Consider the following 25,648-nt stretch of genomic DNA (forward strand, 5'->3'; position numbering starts at 1 on the left):
ACACCGTGTGTGACACACGTACGATACTCCGTTACGCGCATGCGCGAGGAGCGGTTTTCATCTCGGAGGATTGCAGGCTGAATAGTCCCGCTGGCTGGCTTACGTTCTTATGGTGGGATGAGAAGGAGGGCCAGTTGACGGCCACGATGGTGGGAGACGAAGAAATCAACGGGGTCCGCGCGCGTTGCTCAGGTAGGTTGCCGGGTAGGAGGCGAGGGGTGCAGGTGGAGGGACTAGGATGTAGAAGGGAGGAAAAGGCCGAGAGTACGGGGCCTGCACTACTGAGCTAAACACTCACGGATTCAGTAGCTTACGAGAGGCCTCACGGTTGAGTTTACGGTCGATTCGCGTTGCCCGTTGGAAACTGAGCCGTTGAGAAGATAACTGTAAATTCGCCGAGTGCAGGAAGTGACAGGCGTGTATGGACCTGGGTACCCTGTACCTATACGAGTATCGATTGAAAATTCAGTTCGCGAGTGACACTTTGATCCAAGTGTTGACTGGGCCCTGTTCGGGCTTCCGGCAATCGGGTTGCTGGACAATGAACCTGTCATTTGATTTGTGAAAAAAAGAGCGTCCACGTGCAAATCTACTCGCATTCAGCCTAGAATTCACTCATGTAGAGTCTCGATGATTGTCCGTGACATGAAGTAAGGACAAGGTGATGAATTTGCGAGACTACAGGTGGATTTAACAATTTTGTCGTAATCTTCTGTCGGCTGACGGTTTTCAAGTACTTTTAAGCATGACACTCTTGTGATCGTTACAGACGTGTTTCGCTTTGGGCGTTTTTTCTTTCCATCTTATTGTGTCGCGAGCGATCTTGACTGTTGTACTCGTAGCGGCGAAGCTCGCTTACCCCACTTCGATGTAGTGGTAGTGTAAGTGATAACGTCGTGCATCGCTCCCAACATCAGGTCACGATGCCAAAGATCTTTCTGATCAAGAACCGACTGCATCAGCAGTTGCGGCTGCTGGAGTCGCAACATACCAGTAAGAGCCCGCCACTTGGCAGCAAGGACAGCCCGTTTGGCAGCTCGGAGCCGCTAAGTCTCATAGTCAACAAGGACCAATGTAAAAAATATTTTGTTTATAATTAAAACGGGAAATTGAAACCGGCGTAATTTTGAGAATTTTCTACGTATGTTTGACAACAGAATTGGAGTTGATATTGGAAACTACACATCAATTAATGTAATCCATGATAGCTATTTTTCCTTAAAAGAAAAATTGAACTCGAAATTACATCGGTTTTAATTTCTCAGTTTAAAGTTTTTCACATTTTAATGATTGGCAAGTTTTTTAAACTATACATTTTGCTTGCATTTAACGAAAATATTTGCATCGTCTTTTTTTCAATTTTTTAACATCTACGAATAGATTTGAAATTAAAAATTTGCATGTATTAATAATCGATTTAAAATTTGTTATAAAATTCTTATATGAAAATGTAAGCTTGCATTGGTTAAGACAAATTTTTTTATATTACAAACTAAAAGAACAATTTGCATCACACTTAAAAATTAAAAAATATAATAACATAGAGATTGTAGTGAAATTTTAACAAATTAAATTATGATTAAAATTGTAGAGTACTAAAAAGAAAAAAAAGACATAAAATGGAGGCCATATTGTCAGATTAAGTTAGAGTAACGAGAAAGAAAAATATTGAAAAGTGCTAATTGGAGTTTTTACGTAGAAATGAAATTGTTCAATTATTATTGTTAGCATAATCGATGAATCGAATGCATTATAAGATGCATTGATATAATAATCGCCATACTTGTTACATTACGAATATATCTGTGATAAGGAGATAAGTAGGGAGTACATATTAAATCGCGGTGAAGAAGCTTTCGCGTATCTATATGACGCATCTCAAATGCATCGCGTTATGGGAAAGGGATTAATAAGGCGCATAAGACAATTATCTTCATCTTTTCGGTGTTGCGCACGCCGGCAATTTGGTATGCCGATTATTGGCATTACGAATTCGAAAACGGAGCCGTTGCGTGTAAAATTAAGATATGGATCTCGACACAAGTTTAATCCGCGATATAACCCGTCAATAAGTCGAACTACGGAGGCCCGGGTGCAAATGCAACTTTGTGGCTTCCCTCTCGTTACGGCTCGCCGTAACCTGCCGAGCAAAAAAGGGAGATAAAGGAGTGAAAGGGAGAGACGGAGAGAAGAGAACCCTCTCTCGAAAATGTTACACTTGTGCCGCAGGTGCGATCGTCTTTCGGCGTACAGGTGCGATTGCAATTTGTATACCTGGTTCCGGGGACGTTATCGCGCAGTTGCGCGTTTTTTGCTTTCGTGAATCATTAACGTGCCCATTATGCTAATTATTCGCATATGCCTATTTTGGACTCGATATATATTCAATCTTGGCAAAAATTCAGTGGCTCTCCTTCGTACAATGATGTTAATCGCGTAGCCTTGCGTCCGTGAAAAACTAATTTTATCTCTATCCAACGTATATAACAATGCGGGATTCTAATGATGCTCCTTGGTCGATCGCGCGCGATCTTTCTTCTCATCGCAATGTTTTTCAATGATTCATTTGCCGGGCGTTCTCCACGTAACTTGACATAATCAATAATATACCCAGTTACAACATCGAGAAGAAAAAAAGAGATTCGCGGATTTGTCGAGCTCGGCATCGAGTAACGACTGACCTTTGACAATCGGCGCACTTGTCCGCGTATCTGTGTGCGCCACGTGCAGTTAATTATATGAATCGTTGCTTTGCGCGGAACGCACGCGCGCGATTGCATAATGACGTTCTCGTCGCAGGAACGGTTTCGTCCGAAGCAACGGTCATCCCGCCAACCGCGCCGATGAGGAACGGTATAGTGAGTAAATGGCCGTAAACACAATTGAAATTTCTACTCGCCGCAAATATGCGTGCGATGATCGTGTTTAATGTACGCATTAGTGTACGCATGCTTGTATCAAGGTCGGCTGAGTTTGCGATAATGACATAGCGACTTCGAAATGAGATACATTACTTTGAGGACTACATCGTATCGAGATATCTCTGAAAAATGCACTCGAACGCGGATATACTCGTCTACATCTTTCGGTGAAATATATTTGTGTCTCTTGGTTTATTTGTATTTTACAACTTTCCTCCAAGCACATATATATATGTAACGTTATCGTAAATCGTTACGAGTATATAATTATTTCCTTTTTATTTACAGTTGTCGTAAAGATAAATCAAAATAACGTGACGATTGCTTGGAAACGCGTGCGCGATGGGGCGTCTCGCTGCTAAAGTTTCGTTACATAATTCACGGCTGATTTTTCGTTTGGCTATAATAGTCCTCGGGCGATTGTCTAGTCGAGGTCGATGCAGGGTGGTACTTTTACAACGGTATAGTGAGTAGTAGGACCGAATGTAGTCCTAAAACTGGTTTAGGAAAGTGACCGGTCGGAGCGGCTTCTCCTTCATTCCTCTTTTTTTCCTTCCTTTTCTGTTTCTCGCTTCCCCCTCGCTTCCTTCTCGCTTTCCGTCCGCCCAGGCGGACTCTGATTCTCGTTTTGCGTCAGGTTGCCACGCTCACGAGAGCACGAATAATACGCGAAACGCGGTGTCGATGGCCTTTTACTCCGATACCTACGATCACTATGCGCCGTCGCAGGTGCACGAGTTCCTCTCTCGGCCGGTGTGCGCGGTTTTATCACTAATTATATATTATATATATAAAGTATATGTTAATTAAACATAATTTATATATAACGCGGAAATTTTGTATGCTCGCGTGTATCGTTTCCAACTTGGTATCCTTCCGGCCTCTCGATAAGTTTATCGCTATTTATTCGTGGTATGCTTGACCGACGCAGCCGCTCAATTAACGCAGTATCCAATTAAGTAATTTATCGGTCCCCGAATTTAACGACTCGCTATATAAATTGGCAATCCACTAAACGCGCATCTCTTGGAGAGTACTTTTTCTCGTGCGTGTGGAAGGAGGCTGTTGAAAGAGTCGTGACTATAAAATATTGTTATCTTGGACGCGAGCAAGATTCACGCGCGTATTTCGTCGCCAGCCGGAAAATTGTAACGTTACGTAAAACAAATCTCTCGGCGATTGTACACATCTTTATTTACATTTTCCGCGTCGGCGATCAAACGGAATCCAGATTGACGTGTACACGCAAGTTCTCGTAAAGCTACATCATTGCTGTAACGTTTCCTGCGCTCGTATTATAATGAGCAAGCCAATATGCGCCTGCGCGCCGGAACGGAGACTTTAATGCTCGCTAAGCGATGCGTCGCGCTTCAGTCTTCAATGCCGGGTTGGGAGAGAATTTTTTTCGAATGAGAATTCGAGATCATAAATCACAAAATATAATATAAAGAGTTTAACTTTTGCTAAAAATTAGTTGAAATACGAAGCTTTCATCTGGAAATCTATTGGATAGAATTTTAAAGAAATATTCAATAATATATTGAAAGTTGTAATCAATTAAAAATATATATTATCGTTTTCGAAAATAAAAAACAATTTTATTTTCCCAAAAATATAGTTGATAATAATATTCATCGAAGTCTCTTAAACATTTTTGTGCTGAATATGGATTTAACATATATACATATATGTATATTATATTGAACCGTATATTTAAATTCAGCAATATAAAGAGATTTGCTCGATTTTAAGAAAATATAATTTTATGAATATCATCGTTAACTATATTTCTGAAAAAATAAAAAATTTGTTTCATTCGATAATATATTTTTAATATATAGATAATATATTCGAGAATATATCGAAAATGATATATGTTTTTAATCGATGCACCTTACGAAATCATAAGGTTAAACAAATGGATATCACAAAAAATTTTTTTTAATTTTTTCTTTCTCTGTTTCAAAATCATAAATTTTCATGTATGTCAGTTGATGGACAGAATTGATTCACGCGACATAACTGTCCTATGAGTGTACCATCTTTTTTCTATATCGTATTTCTTTTACGGATTCATGGTCGTGGCCTTAAAATGGCGGCGATAGGTTACTTTTATCGCAAATGTTAATGAGCTTCGTGGGTTATATTTGGCGTGTGTCTGTTGGGCAACTGGACTTGCTCTTCTGTCGCGTCCGTTAGAGCAGGAAACCTTCGGTTTCGCGCGAAAGTTGCGCAACGCGCAACGCAAAGCATATAAACCTGCTGTCAGTGATCTCTCACGGTCTCCGCGACGGCCAAGGCGATCGTGTCGGCATTAGAATCTCACTATGACACGTAGCAACGAATGGTAGGGGTATGGATAGAAGGATATAAGCACAATCTCGCAGTCACTGACTAGAAATTCAACAAAGAATACGAATCTCGCATTCCCCGACGATTGTAAATTCATTCGAATTTCTTATCAAATTTTTAACTCTTTTGTCGCATTTACATCGCGACATTTTTAAATATATATAATATAATTTAATATATATATATATCTTTTCTTCTGATTCTCTTTCTTTTCTAATCTAAATATAAATAAAATATTTTAATATTGTTGCGAATATTTTAGTATTATATTTAATAAAATGACACATATAATAAAATGTGATGATTTTTTTAAAACTCATTAGAGGAAAATAATACATATAACATAAAAAAATTTAAGACACGGAGATTGTGAAATTTCACAAATTTAAATATGCTTGGTATGCAATAAACATATGTATCTGGATAAATGAGAATGTTAATTGAATGCAATCAGTTTCTTTTATTTTTAATTTATTTGTTATTTCATAAGACTCGCGGCAATTCAGACAAACTGGATGTTTTCGAGATGTTTACATCTTCTATATTGATTGGGATTCGTAAAAACAAGTTTATAATTTTTATAACTTATCCATATCACTTATTTTATTTTATTTTTCAACAACTGATACTTGGGCTATCTTTAGCGCGCGTTTAACTTTTTCTCAAATCTTTGTGCATGCATAATCCTCACTAACTACGGCACTAGAATTCTAATGCGTTTCGCGCCGGTTGTCTCTCGATTGCAACGTCATTCTGGATCAAGCTCGGAGTGCGCACGTTTTATGCAATTGCAGTGCGACGCACGCTCATTCTACTTACTAGCCGCACCAAAAGAGGATTGTTACGTGTATGTGTGTAAAATGCGTTAAATTTGACGTGACGAAGGGAGTCGGCAAGACGGGCACAATCGGCCGCATAAATTTGGCATTAAATCGCGCTCGTAACCGTATAATATATTTTAAATTAACAGCATGATACGTAATCTGACATTTTAAAATATTAAAATTTTTATTTTTAAATATTATCTAAGAATTTTGTGACTGATGAAAGATCGAGGGAAACACTTTTCATTTATTTAGTTTAATTTTCCAGCGATTTTGCTAAAAATAGATAAAGCTAATAGATAAAAATATAAGTACAAATAAAAATACAAATATACAAATATAAATATAAATAAATACAACGAGTGTTGCGAGTCCACGAGAAAATAGAAAAACTTGGCTTGAAAGAAACGCCGTTAACGCGTCATATGTACGCGCGTACGTCTCTTCCGCGCGAGTATACTATAGATAAATACTGTTACATTCCCAGTGCATATATACGAGCTTTAACTGTCGTTGACACGCAGGTAATCGCGTTCAGTGACGCGCACCTGTTGCAAAGGCTAGTACACCAGGATGTGCAGTCATTGCGACGAATTACAATGCGTCGCCTGTAAGCCTCGCGATGCGTGCATGCATGTCTAATCGTACATAGGGTTCGCGCGTATATGTGTGCGTACGCATAGGGGTACCCTACTACTGAAAAAGAAGGCATGAAATTAAATATCCGACAAATTGCCTTATATTCCTTCTACAAGTGCATATGCAATTACTAAATATTGAATAGATATGCTCTTTTCGAAATCGTTATTGACGAGATTTAATTTTTATTTTTATTTAATTTAATTTTTATTTTATAGTGTAAATTTTTATTTTATAGTGTTTATTTTTATTTTATAGTGTAAATTTTTTTTAAACGAATGTAGATGCGAAGTTGCGTCATTTTTCGTCTGCATTTGCAAAGAATTATATTTAAAAATTATACTCTTGTAATCATTCTGAAAGCGCTCCTCCATTTTAGACTCGACTCTTTATAATTGCGTCATGGACGAGAGATTTCACTTGTATAAATTGCTCGAACAATACGTCCCTGAGATTTGACGCAAATCTTACGGAACACTCCGCGGATACATCGAGGTCCACCGTTTGAAACGACACTGGACTTCTCGTCGCGGTGCGCGAGGAACAGGTTCCGCTCTCGTCGTCGTCGAAAGCGCCGCGAGCAGGTACACTCGATGCATACGTCCGTCGTCGTCATCGTCGTCTCGTACACGGACGCAACGCATCCTGGCTGTGCACGCACACAAAAGACGGCGAGTGTACGACACGGCGACGGCTAATGGCGCAAGAGGGCCGTGACCGAAATTCTTTCCCGGCAAGGGGGCCAAGTGCAGAAGAAAAGAACATTCAGCACGATAAATCTCGCTCTGTACTAGACGCTACTCGAATCGGTACTTCGATTATTTCGCGGCGGAGTTATCGCGAGCGTGATGATTGCGAATAATAACGTTATATCTCATCGAGCTATGAACATTATTGCATCTCGTATCGCATTGTCAATTATTAAGCGCGAGATTCGTGTACGGCCACTTCTCCTTCGATGGAAAACGTTCATTTCCATAGCAACACGTTTCTTTGATTGTTCAAGTTACATTCACTCGCTTATTTGTATAAATTCCATTTCAATTTTTTCAAATTTTTTTTATTTATTTATTACGAAGTTGATTTCAATAACGCTTTAAATTCTACAATTTGATATTGGATCTCTTTCGAATTTATTTATATAAATAATTTTGCATCTTTATTGTACAATTATTTTCCAAAAATAACTTAATCTATCTGATTAATATAGTTTTCTAACAATGAATAACCGAATGACACCGCTCAATCGCAACGATATCACGGTTCGTGATTTGTCTCTTTAAAAAAAAATTTGAATGTCATGAATGAGATTTTCAAGGTAATTTTATCACTAACATTTTTTTTATATTATTATTCTAATTCGAAGGGAATAAAATTGCATTAACAACTATTATATAATATTGTATTTATATAATATTGTATTGTTTTCTAAACAAAAAATTATTAAAAAAAAAGACTAATTACGGATCGCAATTAATTTGTTGATCGATTTAATTGTTTTTCATAAATTCTGTTATATAGTGTGTATCATATCATTCATTATACATTTATATATGTGCATTTGATTATCTTGTTTATCTTGTTTATCTCGTTCTTATTTTCGTTTTTGCGGCCGAAAAAATTTGGTCCACTCGGATTAAATTCAAGTTTGATCTATAATTCCTGAAATAATTCAATGCTCATCATATAAAAAGTCGTTACACAATTGTCGTTGAATCATGCGGATAGTTGCGTATACATTTAACATCACGGGATAATGATGACGCGTATACAGTAATATTGTCCCGTAACACATTATTTATGATCACGTCTTATCGTCATTTCTGCAAGATGTATCAATGCGATTTCGGGAATCAATTCGATCATTTTTATTATACAAGGACAGCAGATTCAAGACGAGAAAAAAATCATCGATAGATTTTTTTTTATCAGAATCGCGAAAAACGTACATCGCAGAATAATTGTATCTGAATAACAGTATCTCGAATATGCAAATATTAATGTATTAGTTAACATTAAAGTATTAGTTTGTCTAATCATTAAAATTAATTATAAATAATAAAAAATACAAAATTAATAATAACACTATTATTTTTAATTATATTAAATATAATAGTGTTATTATTAATTTTTTAAATTTCCGACTATCAAAGAAAGACTGAAAAATGATGCGATTATCGAAATTTTGTGACATTTCAGTGTCGCGGATACTTATCAAACAAAGTACATTTAAATGTGACAAATATTTTCTAATCAGATGATTGTATAGCTCGATATTATGTGATATTTGCGTCATTAGAACAACATATTCGACCGGTCACGTCGGAGTTGCACCGGTCTTCCCCCACCTGAGTCTTCCCCTCTTTTCTCCCTCGCCTTGTTTCTGCTTATCCGGTGTAAAAAAAAACAGATTATTTTTTCGTTGGCGACTTTTCATCGAGTGCCAAGGTCAAACGTTCCTTCGCCGGTTAACGCCTCGATCTTCCGCTCGGCTGTAGAAAGGACTCTCTGAAGCGTGGCAAGACGTTAGCAAGATGTATAAGCGTGTGTCTCAGTTTCTAGGAAGCGCAGAACACTCGTATATATGCTACGCGTATATCCGATTCGATCCATGGAAGCGCAATCGAGCTGATCAAACGTAGCGCGTTAATTCTTGTGTACGATTATTGATGATGATAAAAAGAGGACGAGACGCGTGTAATTTATAGGAATGATAATCTGCACAAAGCGAGCCGACTCTCAAATTAAGTCTGCAAAGCTTCTCGCTAAAAGGGTATGTGCACTTCCGATCTTATAGATAGCATAAGATCAAGTCACGCACATATGTAGATGAGAAATATCAAATCGAGAGAGAAAGAGGGAACAACGACTCATTCTCCAATCGATAATACATCATCTTCCATCCTTTAATATACACATAACTATAGGATATACGTATCTTATCGTATTCCATGTTATATATTTTAGATTGAACTCTTTTAAATTACATTTTAATCATTTAATTGAAAGAGTCTTTGTTGCAAGACTCGAGATGTATCTTACACAGTTTTCTCTATCTTTCTTTAATCAATTACATATTATATACAATACTTGATCTTTGTTAAATCGCTTTGACAAATTTTTCCTACATTCGATTTTCCCATTGCAAAGAGGAATTGCGGACAACACGTTTAAAAAATTGCATTTTGCCAAAATGGACGGTTTAAAAAAATAAAAGGGAACGTATGCGCCGATAAACGACCAAGTGGAGGGAATACTATCCATTACGTAAAGCGACCAAGTGGCCGGTGTCACCTTGCTGTCCGCGCGCGACGACCCACGCACGGTACCGCTACGCAAATGTACGCAAATACCGCGTCGGGCTGCGAGCGACCATGAACATCGCATTTTCTCGTCATTACCGAGCCAATTTTTCGCCAACATCGTTGTCTTTGCAATTTCTCCCGACGTTTATAAATACATCGAGTTTATATCATAAATATTATATTAATTAACAATGATATTAATTATTATTCTTGCAATTATCGAGAGCATTTTTCGCAGCATTTTTGTCTTTGCAATTTCTTTTGACACTTGTAAATATATCGCATCATTATAAAAAAAATATAAATGATATATACTATATTTACGAAAAGATTTCGAAGTTTGAAAAATAGGAAACATGTTTTCACTTAGACTCGCTAATAAACAATATTTATGATAATTTTTATATAGTACAAGCTTATTGAAAAAAATAAATAAGATGCAGAGAGACGCTTACGTCAATAAACATCGAGATCGAGAAGCGCGATATTCGAGAAAAAAATCCGCCGTGTGTGTCGCACGAAGCGCCTCGAATCGTGGCCAAACGAGATCCTGGTGCGAGTTGTCTTGTCGGGGCGCGAGCGATGCATCGTCAGCCATCGGTTGCCTTCATTTACTGACAATATCTGCTCGATCGTGACGAACGAAACGCCGCGGCTTAGCCGACCTACTTACGATCAACCGCTCCCTGTTCACTCAGGTCCTTTTTCAGATTTTTCCTTTCCTTTCGGCTACAACAACATCGCGGTTAACACAACGCGCGCCTTCGCCAGACCTGACGTTTATCGCGACTATCTGCGTACAAACCAGAAACAATGTATCGGCTGATGAAGTAATCGAAGTAACGCGTTATATACATATTCTATATCTATAGAGAATGATTCTGCGCGAGATATTTATGGATTGCCGTAAACGTCATAAGGCGTGTTTTATCGTCGTTCTTGAGAAACCACCGCTAACTGTTGCTGATAGATCGACAATCGAAGACTCGGGCTCCGCACCCAAATGCTAGGATCGTAATAACAGCAATTAAGCGCAATTCTATTTATAAGCGTAGAATTGAAACAGAGCGTAATTGGGATTAAAAATGAAATTTCTTCCCATTTTATACGAATTAATTAATTAATTCAAACTAGATGTTATGCGTAGCGATGTGCATTCAGTCAGAAATGTGGGAGTCACGCGGATCATAGATTTGACTAACAATGACAGCGGCTGTCAGGAAGTATATTTTGCTCGTTTCAACACGCACTCCTGAGTTTCGCGTTGTAGCAATTGTAAGGATCCAGTCGAATCGATCTTTTCTTTCTCTCGGTCGTTCTTCAGGTACTTTGCTCCTGAACGCGAGCGCATTCACTTTAATATCTTTTCGTTTTCGCTGACGCAGGTTGATCTTTTTATTTGTCTAAAAAAATCGAGTCGAGATTTCCTCAGAATTTTAATGACAATAAGATACATCTCGCTGTTTTTATAACTTATATTATACGTCATATTATCGTGATAATGAAGGAAACTATAACTTCTCTCATTGGGTTAAAGCAAAGATACTTGTAATTTTGACAATCTGTCGGAAATGATGGATAGAGTCATAAAAAAATGAATTTATTATTACTTATAAACTCGATACGGATATATAACAGAATTACATTTTCGACTTATCGGGATTTTCCGACTCTCTCGATTGATCTTTTCTCCTCATCTTCAAGCACGCTCCGCCAGCAAGCCCGTTCCTCTCGATTCCAACTCGATGTACCGGTTCTCATTTCATTTTCTCTCCATTTCTCTCTCTCTCTCTCTCTCGTTCTCTGTTGGAGGAGGAGAGAGAAGCGAAAGGAAAAATGAGAAAGAGAGATAAAACGGACGAATGGGGAACGAGGCCGGAGAATAAGCGAGAGATCCGAGTGGGAGAGAGTCGAAGATAGGCAAAGGCGTACATCGGTACCTCGGTCACGACGATCGCGCCGCAGGTATTTATAGCGCGGCCGAACCTGTTAGGGGGTTTTGGTTAGAGGAACTCACGCACGCACTCACGCATGCACGCACGGTCCTCTTTGCGCGCGCGGTACCGAAGGTTGCCCGACGAACGGAACGGACTCGCCATTTTGGAGTTTCACCGCTACCGTAGCTGTTACCTTCGGGATTTGCAAGCTCTGACGCAAGCGATTGCGTAAAGATATCGTTAGGCACCTCGTCTAACTCGTAATTTCGAGGTCGAAATCGTCGCCAATTAAGATTTCGAGCTCAGGGACGAGTCTTTTGAACAAAAATTCAAATCACCCTTATTGAAAAAATGAAGGACATCGAGAGATTACGTTCATCGTCCAACTTGATCGATTGATTTTTACGCAAACTTTGATCATGTTGACTTCAGCTATAGTTTCTTACAATTTCTCACAATCTTTAATCACATGATCAGACAACATATATACACATATTAAGATACTTTCTTTAGTATTTTTATACGCTACTTTTCGCTCATTTTTTTTAACATCATTTCGATCGTAAATAATATTTAATTAATTAATTATTTATTTATTAAAAATAAACACTTTCGATAAATGAAAAAAAAATCAAGTATAATATCACTGAAGACTGAGAAAATCTGTGAAATGTCTTTCTTGTCTTCAATGTATTCTCCATAATACGCATGACCTCAGTAAGACTCGATTCGCGTCCTCGTAGTTAGTTTCCTGATTGTCGCTCCAACAACATGATTGCATGACATAGTATCCTCGTGCTCCATTAGCGAGCATTCGATGTCAAAGTCAAGAAATCGTATACCTCGTATGATAGATCGTCCGATTCGAAAAAATAAAATCGGTGATGCTCTACGCAATGAAAAAATTTATTTGGAAAATCAATGTGTGAATATATCACCGATAATAAATCCAACGACATTTCTCATTTTAATTAGTAGAAATACTAAGATAATTTCGTTAAGATTACTTGTGGCAAATGTAGAAATTATTTCTCAATTTTAATGTCATAACTGATGAAGATGACTGTCCGTTAATATCTCCATTCGTTTCGAGAAAGAAGGATCAGCGGTGAGAGATGAAACTGTAGTCTCGGTTGTCGTTTACTGTATGTTAATTAAAAACGGTTACTGCGGCGATTATGTACAGAATACGCGGCGCTGAAAATTGCTGGAGGAGAGAAGCGGGAGATCACGTATACGTGCGAAGGACGCGCGCGTGAAGGAGCGCCTATCGGCATACGGTACCGGCGAATCCTTCAAGGTTGCTCGTAAATTCAACCACGAACGGGCCAAGCAACCGCCATGCCATTGCTTATGACCATCAGTCTCCGCGTTGTATCGAGATTCAATTCTGGTCAGACACCCGAATGCATATCCACGTCACGTGACCAGCTGCGCAAATGATCCCTTGAAAAGTTTACTCAAATCCTGCGCATTTTTACGCGTGCAACTACATTGATGCTCTTCAAATTTGATATTCTCGACCCCTCTTTGTTATACTTCCTTTTAATAATAATGGATAATTTATTCGTATTGAAATGTTAATTTGTCAAATACTAATTTTTTTATTTAATCAATGCAAGCTCGCATAAATTATATATACGAATTTCTCGACAAGTGCATTTCAAAAAGTTTATTTTACAAGAGAGAAAGATATTGAGTTATAAATATAAATAAATATTTTAACATATTTATTTTTTATAATATTCACTTAAATATATAAAAATCTTATATCAAAAATATATAAAAATATATAAAAATCTTATCAAAAAAAATTGTTAAAATAAAGGCTGGAATATCTCAAAGTTTTTTCGTTTCTCCGATTCCAGATCGCGACAAAACCGATGATGACCGTGCAACGACCCCGGAATCCTTACGCAGTAGCAGTCCGGCACCGTCGCCGCCGCCTACGCCGGCGAGCAACGCGACCAGCCCGCCACCCAGACGATTCATCTCCAGCATCCTCGGCGGTGACGTGCCGTACGGGAGCAGGCGTCACGTGCTCACCCGGGCGGAACGGAAGGAGTACAGCAGCCCGCCGATAGTCTCGGACGATCCACCCCAGTTCCTGTCCAAGTCGGAAAGAATCGCTCCGCCGAGGCCGCAGACGCCGCCGAAAGCGCCCCGAGTCGAGCCACCCACCAGAGTCTCGGTTATCCAGAGGGTGCCGTCGCAAGGTCAATCCGCCTCTAGAAAAGAGGGGAATAAGATCGAGATCGAGAGAGTCGATCCGGTGCAAGCACCCGAACCGGAGCAGGTAAATTGCGCGTAAATGAATTCGCGTTCACCGAATGAACCTTGCCGTCTTGTTGAAAAAACAACGAGTCGCGTCTAAAGTGGTTACGTATTTACACACGCGTCGGTTCTTTTTTTATCAACCAACTAATTTAGCAGTTAGCATTTAGCGATAACATTTAGCTGGTTACATGTAACTACCGAATTAAAACTAATATATTTCATGATTGTTCAAGAAACAATAAATATCTTATAAATAAATATCAATATAAAATAGATGTATGATTAAAGTTTAAGATATTTAAACATGTCAACCAACAGATCCCTATTTTAAACTAATGCAGTCACGCTTCGTTAATCTCAACTCACAATCCTCGCAGCGTCTCATACATTATGTATAGTGACCAAGCAGATAAAAAAGGGTGGAGAAAATATTGCGGGATTATGTGTAATATTATTCAACTTGCAACCTGTCAAGCAGTTTCTTGCACACTGACGCTTTTGATATCTATTTAAGTACGAAAGCTTACTAATTCTTTGAAAATGCACAGTCATAATGCATAATAATTCATACATGTGCGCGTACAAAGGAAACAAAAAAAATAGAAATGCATAACAATTTGTGTATATATGTGTGCGTACTTGTGTACGTATGTGTGTGTTTATTAGAAAGATATTTAATTGTAGAGCTAACTCGATTGCCGAGAGCTAGATTGAGAGCAATCATGATATATATCTGGAAGCTTTGGTTTGAAAAGTGCCTATCTAATAAATCTATCTAAAGTATACTAACGCTTAGTGAAAGGGTCGATAAATGGAGATTTGTGGAAATGTCTGTAAAGAATGAAAAGAAGATATACCAGCTACGAGGATGATGGCAAGAAAGAAGAGAGAAAAGGTCAAATTTGCGAAAAGAAACTTCAATGTCAAAATGAAGAAGAAAATGAAGAGAGAAAGAGAGAGGGAAAGACGAAAAGGAAAAAGGAAGAAAACGGAAGAATCAAAAGACAAGCAAGGATGGAAGAAGACTTCCAAAATGGAGAAAAGAGAATGAGAGAATATGTGAGCTAGATGGACAGATTCATTGCAGTTTATTAAATTTTAATTGCATGTAACGTGCGCCTAACAACATTAATTAATAAGTCGCTTTACCACTATATTTATTGCATTAATCGTATACGTCCGTAGTGTTATGCTTCCCCAGCTTGAAATTTTTTATCCTTATATCTGTGTACACTGTGATAAATGTTATCTCTTGATTTATTCTTAATATTGTGGCATTCTATTTCCGCTTGATTGTGTTCGTCCGTAGTTATATGTGCTTCTTAATACAATTCTTCTTTTTAACAATATTTGATGTTTCACACCTGCTGTTTGCCTGCTTTTAAGGAAGAAGGAAGCAAAGAAAAAAAAGGGGACGAGGAAAAAGGGGAAAAAAAGATCCTCCGAATACCCTTAATGACTTAAAAAAAATTAACGCATCGATAGAAATATCGCGCGCAATAAAAAACACACGAGAGAACATGGATAACAATTTTAGGAGCAGCCCATCGACTATGCGGTTCCGAAGCGGAAAGACGAGGACGAGGAGAAGTGCCGCGATGGCGCAATGGCGTCGCGCAGTTCCGGCAATTCCATCGCGAGATCTTTGCTAGCCGTTAAATTGTCGGGCTCGCACGCGGCAGTGCAGGCAGCCGCGGGACACGGCAGATCCTCCAACTCGGGCAACGGCGGTTCCTCCAGCGGTGGCGGCAGCGGTGCCAGTAATTCCTCCAACAGCGGCATCGGCGGATGCGGAAACGGAGCGATGATCGGCGGTAGCGGAAGCAGCGGCGGCAGCGGTGGCGGCGCCGTGGGTGGCGGTGCGGGTGGAGGCGGGATGCCTCCCGGGGGTAACGGAGGTCGCGGTAATTACGGGCCGAGCTCGCCGCCAACGGGGTCCCTGCCGCCGTTCTACGAGTCCCTGAAGGGTGGCAACAATCTCGCCAACTTCGCCAATCAGTACAACACCGCCCAAGGTGCTCTACTTCATAAGAAAAAAAAAACACACTCTTCTCTTTCTAACATTTAGCACTTGTATATCTCGCTCGCGTGAAGAAGACGATTAATGATGTAAGAATCTCGCGATATTCCATTGTACTTTCTCGAACTTTTTAATGATAATTGACTTGTAATATATTGTATCGAGTTGATGACATTGATAATTCACGATATTATTACATTATTTGACATCTTTTAAAGATTATTTCTTTATTCTCTTCTAATTGCAGAAATAATTAATTCCTAATTACTAATTACTATTTATGTCAAATAATTACATTAATTTTTAATGGTAATCTTTGCAAAATTCAATTATGATTTGATTTAAATTCAATCGTTTACCAGCGATATTTATTTTGTCTAGCTTTTGGATCAATAAACCTTAATATTTCAATACAGTATAGTTTACATTTTTTTCATTTTTACTTCTTAATGTTATGATATTATAGTACTTCTTCCCAATGTTATGATACTGTAGTCTCATTTTTTCTTGAACGTGTAGTGCGCGATAGATTCAGATCATTTGCTCATGGCTGATGAATAACTAATTATGCATTTTTTCTCACGTAAGAAATCTTCATTTAGATGTATTACACTTCGATTATTTTGCACTTTCTCTTTTTTTATTTTTACCTTTTTGTTTTCTTACTTACTGTTGTTTTTAATTTTTACTATTATATTTATACGATTTTATGTAGCTTACTGTGAAAATTAAATCATTATAACATTCTTTGAAGCTTGAGCTTCGTTTTAAAGACTGTTTCGAAAAATATCACATTATGAAAGAATTATTTTTGATAAAATTGAGAAAAAAATTTTATATAATTTCACATAAACTTATCAAAAGAAGATAGTAAAATTTTACAAAATAATCTTTGTCATAATTAAATAACACTCCTTCTGATTCACTTGTCCTATTATTTCAGGAAATGCATATCTAACACCACTGACGGCGGTCGGGATTGAATGCGATACTGGTCAACAGGACAATTCTCAGCACGCACAGTATAATGCGCAGGAGGGCAAACAGTATTCTCTCCTTCAAAATGTCTGCGCAAATGTATGCGCATCCTACGGTTTGACCTTTAAAGAAGAAGAAGAGGAGTTGGGAGCTTACAAAATTCAACCGGACCTCTTGTCTGGCCAGTACGCTTCCTACGACGTCACCGACGCGGGCATGATGGTAGACATGGTGACTGGCGCCGTGGTGGATCCGTTGCAATTCACCGCCGGTACTCTGACCTTCAACTCACCCTCTGATCACACGGCATTACTGGAGAGCCTCAGCGATGCCGCCGATCTCTTGTTGCCCAGGTTGCAAACCGAGGACGGAAGTAGCGATCTTCTAGAAGAATCATTGCACTCGCCTGCCTCAACCGGCAGCAGCGGAATTGGTCAAGATGCCGGTCAAATGACCACTCCCGTCGAGCCCAGCGTCGATCCTTTCCCTGAGCATAGCATGGCCTTGACCAGAGGCTTTGACACGAGGTGAGCGTCTCGACTATCATGAGAACTAACTCTCGCTTGTAAGTTAATCGCACTTTACGCCTGCATTGATTTGCTATTTGCTTTCCGTGTAGGGATTAAAAAATACTGTAACGAATACCGCACGAGTTTCAATCGAAGTAGATTGCAAAATAATGTATCGATCGCCTTTCTCAGACATTACACGACTCCGCAACACTTTAACGCGTCCAAGCTCGCGAGCTTGAATTATGCGACCGGAGAATCGAGTTATCAGCCATTGCAGAAGGAACGGCCGGAACTCGCGCTGCATGTTAATCAGAATCAGCAGCACCAGCAAGATCAACAGTTGCAAATTCAAGTGCAACTGCAACAGCAGAAGCAGCAAGCTGCCTCGTCGCCGCATCAACAACAACAACAACAGCAGCAGCAGCAGCATCAAGGTCTTCTAAGCCCCGGATTGAATTTTAGTAACGGTAATTGTTGAGAAACTTGGATATATTGATTTAAGAGATCGATTTCTTCTCTTTATTAAAATGAAGAAAGTTAAATTTAAAAAATGATAATGCAGAAAAATTTTCGCTAAAAAAGATTTGTCAATTTAGGACTAAATTTGCATCAACTAGTTCAATTTTTTAATCTTAAAGGTTTAGATTTGGACTCTGGTAGCAGCGTGGGGGGAAGTCTGCCTAGTCCCGGCACTGGTAGCTGTTCTCTGGACGGGACATCGTCCGGCACTTCACCGTCATGTGCGCTAGCAGAACACGCGCACAGTCCAGTCGTATCACCTACCACAGTTGCAGCGCAAACCGCTGGACCAGTCGGGGAACCACCTCTCTCGCAACGGGTCGGTGTACTTCAACAAAGGGTAAGCAACCCAAATTGATTCAGGCAAAGGCATATATCTTCGCGTTAAATTACTTTCCGGAAGCGGGATTGAATTGATTCGATCCTCCTTCAGGCTTATTCGCGATCGAACCGCAAATTATTCGAACTATATCCCGATCGAATCATTTGAATAAGTTCGCCGATAATTATTCTGATACAACTCGTATAATAACGTACAACTCGGTATATATACCATGATGTGGAAAAGAGTAGGTCGTTTAATTGTCACTCTTACTCGTATATTATGCAATGTCAATCAATTTGAGTGCTTCATCCGATGTCACCAGTCTTCCAAGCGCTTCGAGGAACTGGTCTCGTATTAATCTGTCTTCTTATGATTTCACAGCTGGGTTTACCGAATGACTGTCAGCTAGAATTTGTTAACGGGGGTCACGGCATAAAGAATCCTTTAGCTGTCGAAGGCCAAAGGCAGCCTGGAACCAATCGAGATGAAGAAAGAACGAATCGAACTCCACCTAGCAAGGTAACACGAGTATTTTATGAATTGTATTTCGCATGTATGCGATTGCCATTATTAAAGACATGGTTATGTTGTAATGAAATATAATGAAATGTATCGTATCGAATCTCATATGTTGCTGCGATATTATAAGAAGCCGTTACAAAGAAATATTCTTTGTTTGTTCAATAGGAGGACGATCCCAATCGTTTCACTTGCCGCGTGTGCAGCAAAAACTTTAGCCTTCAGCGGCTTCTTAATCGTCACATGAAGTGTCACAGCGATGTAAAACGTTATCTTTGCACATTCTGTGGAAAGGGCTTCAACGACACTTTCGACCTCAAGAGGCATACGAGAACACATACGGGCGTGCGACCTTACAAGTGTTTCCTTTGCGAGAAAAGTTTTACGCAAAGATGCTCCTTGGAAAGTCACGGTCAGAAGGTTCATGGCGTTCAACATCAGTATGCTTATAAAGAGCGACGTGCTAAGGTAAACTTGTCATTGAGAATTTTTTTTAACAAATTTAATTCTTTATGCGATTTTCTCTTTAATATTTTAAAACAACATTATATATATGTATTGTTTGCATTATTTTTCATTACATTTTATCTCTTTTTCTCTTTTTGTATAAATCCATTTCAATCCACTTTATAAATTATTTGCATTTTGTTTGATAGATGTACGTTTGCGAGGAATGCGGACATACCACGCATGAACCAGAAGTGCATTATCTTCATCTGAAGGAACAGCATCCTTACAGTCCGGCGCTACTAAAGTTCTACGACAAGCGGCACTTCAAGTTCACCAATAGTAACTTCGCCAATATGTTGCTCCAGGTGGGCACAGACGCGTAAAGACGATATTAGTCTTGAAACTTGTGTTTTAAGTAGAAGATTGCGCGTTGAGCTTAATCAACGGTCTGATATAGGGAGACTTCGATACTCGAACGAACAAAACAAAATACACAGCGCGGTGTACAAGAACACGAAATTGTTCTTGTTGATGTAACTCTTCAGGGTGGCCTGTTACAACGGGACTCGCGGAACACGGACAGCTGCGGCCTCGCGGAGCGACGAGAGACAGTCTCAAAGAGCACGGAGGCGACGCACCAACAGACCACGACCAGCTTCTGAATCCATCATCGGCGACCCGGGCGAGTGACGTCAATCGATCGGGCTGGATCTCTTCGAAGTTTAGGTCGACGAAGGGAGTGACGTCGCGCGAAAAAGTACCTGCAGGTGGCTCCCATAGCGGTGACACTGGAACACACAAATATCGAAGTCCGAAGGCGATAGGATTAAATCTCTGTGCGATCAACTAGATTCCGCCGCCTCAAATCCATGGGTAGAGGAAAAAGATGAGAAGAGGAGGAGAAGGAAAAATAAGAAAACAGAGTAAGAGAGTCGCGATAATAATTGATTGTTGTATTATAGCTTCTCTTTTACATTGAAACTTATATGATTAAATTTATGCGTTATTCTTCCTTTCTCTGGCAATTCTCTAAAAAAGATGGTACCAATGAAAAAGAATAAATATTTCAGAAGGAATACTAGTATGCGTAATGTTCGTCGTAGCGTTCGAGAAAATCATTTTTCATCTATTAAATCAATCAATATAGATGACATATCGTTTTTAAATTATAATAATTATCGCGTCGCGAATTTTTCTCTACGCATCGAGCAGAGAATTTTTGAACGGACTTGTAACACTACAAATCTCGCTTTTACCCAACATTTTCGGACAATGCTCTGAATTTTTAATTATTTCTAGAAAATATATCTTTTTTATAGTTTAATATTTTTAATTGTATAGTTAATTCAGATTAACTATATGGTTAATTAACATTAATTTATAATGATATCTTAGAACTCTCTATAACGACTGATACTGAATTACAAAGAAATTGCATAGGACATATATATATATATATATATATATATATATATATATATATATATATATATATATATATATATATATATATATATATATATATATATATATATATATATGTATATACTCATTCACACGTGCGCGCGCGTGTGCAAGACACATACATACAACCACACACCGTAAAAAATACAATCGCATATGTAGATTTTAGATGGTATATTAATAATGGACCGGAGGCGCAACACCGAGCAAACCCAAAGACTCGGATAGAACGTTTCAGGAATGCGGATCATCTTCGGCAAGCAAGCCGAGGAGAGGGAAAAGAGCGCTATCATACGGATGATTTTTTTTCTTAGAGATGTACGACGAGTTACGTTGCTTTTCGACTCGATGGGTAAACACGCGCGCAAAAAATGGAATTCTTGACGTCGCGATTATCAGAAAGGAGTGGTTTCTCCGATCGCGATTTGCGTCACGAATCTTCCATTATCTTTGATTGGGGCATTGGGGAATGGAACAAAATTTTCAAGTTGCTTGAACGCAAGTTACAGAACAGGGCAAGATTTTCGAAGAAAAAATGGCCTTGCACTGTATCATTATTGAAAAATAGAGTTCGAGCTATTGATGTTTAGAGGAATAATCAGAGAGTCGATTTTTTTTTCATTTTAATAGATATTGCTCAATCTTTCCTCAATTTCCTCAAATCTTTCCTCAATTTCCACTGTTATTTTAATAGCACATAAAATGTTGCATTTTTCAATCGATTTTTTTTACTCTAATTAGGCAATGCGAGTAGTAAGAATAAAATATTAGATTAGAGGAATGTTGCTGATTTTTGGCACACCTAAAAAAAATCGATTGTAATTAAAATTTACATTTTTATTTTGTTGTTAATATAATCAATAATTTTATTATTAAATTTAGACCCTTTTCAACTAAAAGAAGACGAATTAAATTAATTACTAAGAGATAAATAAAATATTACTGCATTTTTAATATAAATTTTATTTTAGTTATTCTCTCATGGGATTATATTTCTAAACACTGATAGTATACAGTATACACATACATACTCACATATATGTCTATACATATATATATATATATATATATATATATATATACATATATATGATATGTATATATTTAATGAAATCCCCAATCGATGCGCACTTTGGGTAATCTGTGATATGATAAGAGTAACAATTGACTTACTCCTTTATGCACTCCACTTTGCTTTTCCGCTCTTGCACCATGGTTTTTTGGGCTTAGGGATGGGACAGGAGAGGCACGCATACACATCGTACACACATACATGCGTACATATATACATACATACGCGCACACACATATGCACGCAATACACACACACACACACACACACACACACATATGTATATACACAAAAACATGAAACGGGATTTCGTGCAATTCTAAGGTGGTAGGACTTGGATCGGGCACAACCGGTATACATATATTTTCGCTCGGTTCTTTCCATCGTAAACACACGAGTCGTGGACTCGCTCGCTATGAAAAGAAACATTGCGGGCTCTAAATTTAAAGCGTTCAATACTGTGTTGGTCAACGGGCTTATTGCGAGATCGGAAGATTAACTCTTTGAAACGCAATGCTACGACACAAAATTCTTCGATTTACGCTACGTTTTTCACATCTCTGTATCACATGGAGAAAATCTTTTATTATATTTATATATCTGTATTATATAGATTATACATTTTGTGTTATACATATATGTACATTAAATGTATATGATATATATATTTATACATATAAATATATAATTATACGTAGTGTTTATTTGCTTCTTTTCGCGGCAAAATACTCGAAATGCGCTTGTCAAAGGGTTAAAAAAGCCGCATCTCCTTGAAGCACGACCTCTCGAAACACAGTCTTCTAAACCCTCGGGCGAGCGCGAGGAAATATAATATAATATTTGCGAATGCTCTATAAAATACCAAACGTATCTATTCTCACGTGTAGGAATACAAATTGTAAAATTAAAAGACTTTCACATTCATATTAGACCGAGAAGTTACGTAATCAATTTCGATGTTTTATCTTATAATCATTAGTATTGTTATATGTTATATTTATGTTAAATTGGTTCATTAAATGTTCAATTAGTGTTTTCCGAAAACGCTTTTTTATCGGAGCGCGCGAATGCGCTAACTTGCCCATTGCAATTTTTATATTAATAATAAGTCGAGCAATTGCTTTGCTATTTGACTCGTGTTATTTTTTCATCACTTGAACTATTTAATAGTATTTGATATTTACTGTATAAGTGTTTTTACAGCAGAATGTTTTATTCAATTTTAGATTTATTATTCTTAAAATATCCTCGCTCATATAACACAAAACGCGTCCCCGTCCGATGGTTAATAATACCATGCCGAGAGCATTCGATCTTTGTTATTGTAAATAGCATACAAATAGAGAGAGACTATGCTGATATTTAATTCTTACATATATAATTGTATTCATCTTTTTTTTTAAGCTCGTTTACTTCGGCGTAGGTGCTGACGCTCCGCCGAGAGAGATGCTCATCCCTGCATATTGTAAATAGTTATATCAGCGGCGGAAACATTACGCACACATATACGGGCACCGGTTAATCCGCGATTATTTCTTGCTTAAACAATAATAATGTATACAATATTTTGTATAGCGAACGCGCGAGAACTGGAATATGAGAATATATCTTGCACTTATACCTTGGAGAAAATACTCAAGGATAATGATATTTGTCATCGTGCACTGTCAATCAAGTTTAACAAGTTGCGCGTGTATTACGCCGTCTTATTATTATAATTATAATTATAATTATTTTTATTATTATTATTAACATTATATTTTTAATGATAATGCTATATATGTATTTTCATTGCTATTTAATTTACGTTCAGTATTCAGCCGCAAAACAAATTGCACCTATTTCTTCAGCAAAAATTTTCGATTTGAAATTTGACTCGATCATTATCATTAAAATTTACTATTGTTACTTTGATATTTACAAGAGATGCTCGATTTTCTGAAGCATTTGATTCTTTTCATCTCCTTAGTACTTAATAATTTGTCATTAGTATATTATTATTATTATTATTATTATTATTATTATTATTATTATTATTATATTATATTATATTATATTATTATTATCATAACTATTATTATTAAAGCTCTGAATGATAACTTTAATTATTGACTTTATTAATAATATTATAGATAATTCTTTATATACAGGATATATTGTCCTATATTTATCGAATGGTTGCAGAAGCGACTTTCTTCTTGCAGAAAAAAATGAGCGATTATGATTAGAGAATTATTATGCGTAATTTATCCAATCTTGAAAAATATAAAAATACTTTATACTAATCATCATTTAAGCACATTATATATGTATATTCGAGTTCTTAAAAAATTTTATTCCAAAATATATTTCTTCAATTATATAATCATATAATTATATCATATTTTTATATACTTTTTATAGTCAAGCCTGTGAAATTTTAACTTAAACAACAGAATGATTTACATTATTTGAATAAAATTTTTATCTCAAAATATAAGTGTAAAAATGTATCCTTTCTGTGTATATATACATATATATAACAGGATGGCATATTTTTGTTGGATTGGACAAATTTCACATCGTCAAGCATGTTTTTAACATATAATTGCGAATCGAGTGTATGATTGCATGCGTGGATATTATTATTATTATTGTTTATAAGAGCGTATGTGTGGTTCATTGATTGTATGCGTATGCGTGTGAATTCGCGTATTATGTATAATACAGCTTTTAGCTCCACTTTTGGCGCTTAGACAAAATAGATGTATCACAACTTTGAAGCGAAAAAACGGAAAAGTTAAAATGCAGTTAAAAATCAACACATGAATGTCTAATATGCTGTGTATGTGTCCCACAAGATTGTAAATTTCCATTAGAGCGTGATTGCATTATCCAGACACTGACGTTTACATAGCGTACTTAACGATCGTTAGGCCGAGTCAGATCAGCATTTTTTGTTGTATTCCGATCTCCATTCTTAGGATGCAAGATTACATTTTCTTTACGCTTCCTATTACAATAAAAAATTGTGGTTCTCTGTTCGTAGATTTGTCTTTACACAACACAGTGGAAGATATTATAAATTTCATTCCCAAATATAACTTTCAATCTACAAGATAGAGCATAGAACAGAATCGAATCCAATCTACTGATTATTAAGCGACCATTCATTGAGCAGTCCAGGTGCTCATTAGTGATCTTTATAAATCGTATGTTAACGATAAAATGTGGTTACGCGCTCTTATATGTTTGTGAGAGAAGAGAAATAATAAAAATTAATATTATATATACATACTCGATAAATATAGCTATTTGATATTCCGCCTTATATATAATCATCGTTCGTTTAATAATTGTGTGTTTTATATTGCTCTTGTATAATATAGAAATAATTTAAAATTATACATATACTTGACAAGTCAATGTATGACATGAATTGTAAAAGCATAGAGCTATCCAGATATCCAGATATTAGCCTTGATATCATACTTTTTTTACATTTTATGTTTTGCTCTTTAGATTTTAGTTAAGGCAAAGGATCTCAAAGTTAAA

At 37.4% G+C, this 25,648-nt stretch overlaps 1 protein-coding gene across 2 annotated transcripts; it reads left to right on the top strand.

Annotated features, from left to right (window-relative positions):
- The first annotated feature begins 279 nt into the window (after positions 1–279).
- Positions 280–25,386, top strand: LOC145976694 (uncharacterized). 2 transcript variants are annotated; one of them, XM_083108004.1, is made up of 9 exons: positions 280–1,074; positions 13,847–14,274; positions 15,793–16,270; positions 17,219–17,780; positions 17,955–18,232; positions 18,404–18,624; positions 18,991–19,128; positions 19,297–19,596; positions 19,785–25,386. In XM_083108004.1, the coding sequence occupies exons 1-9, from the start codon at positions 924–926 to the stop codon at positions 19,959–19,961; spliced, it is 2,733 nt and encodes a 910-aa protein (XP_082964130.1). In that variant the 5' UTR covers positions 280–923; the 3' UTR covers positions 19,962–25,386. The 2 variants fall into 2 exon arrangements, with proteins under 2 accessions (XP_082964130.1, XP_082964131.1); XM_083108005.1 differs by having other exon boundaries at positions 18,404–18,603.
- The last annotated feature ends 262 nt before the right edge of the window (positions 25,387–25,648 follow it).

Source organism: Camponotus vicinus, unplaced genomic scaffold (genome assembly GCF_025532165.1).
Source record: "Camponotus vicinus isolate PSW18456_S1 unplaced genomic scaffold, iyCamVici1.0 SCAF_9, whole genome shotgun sequence".
NCBI classification, from domain to species: domain Eukaryota; kingdom Metazoa; phylum Arthropoda; class Insecta; order Hymenoptera; family Formicidae; genus Camponotus; species Camponotus vicinus.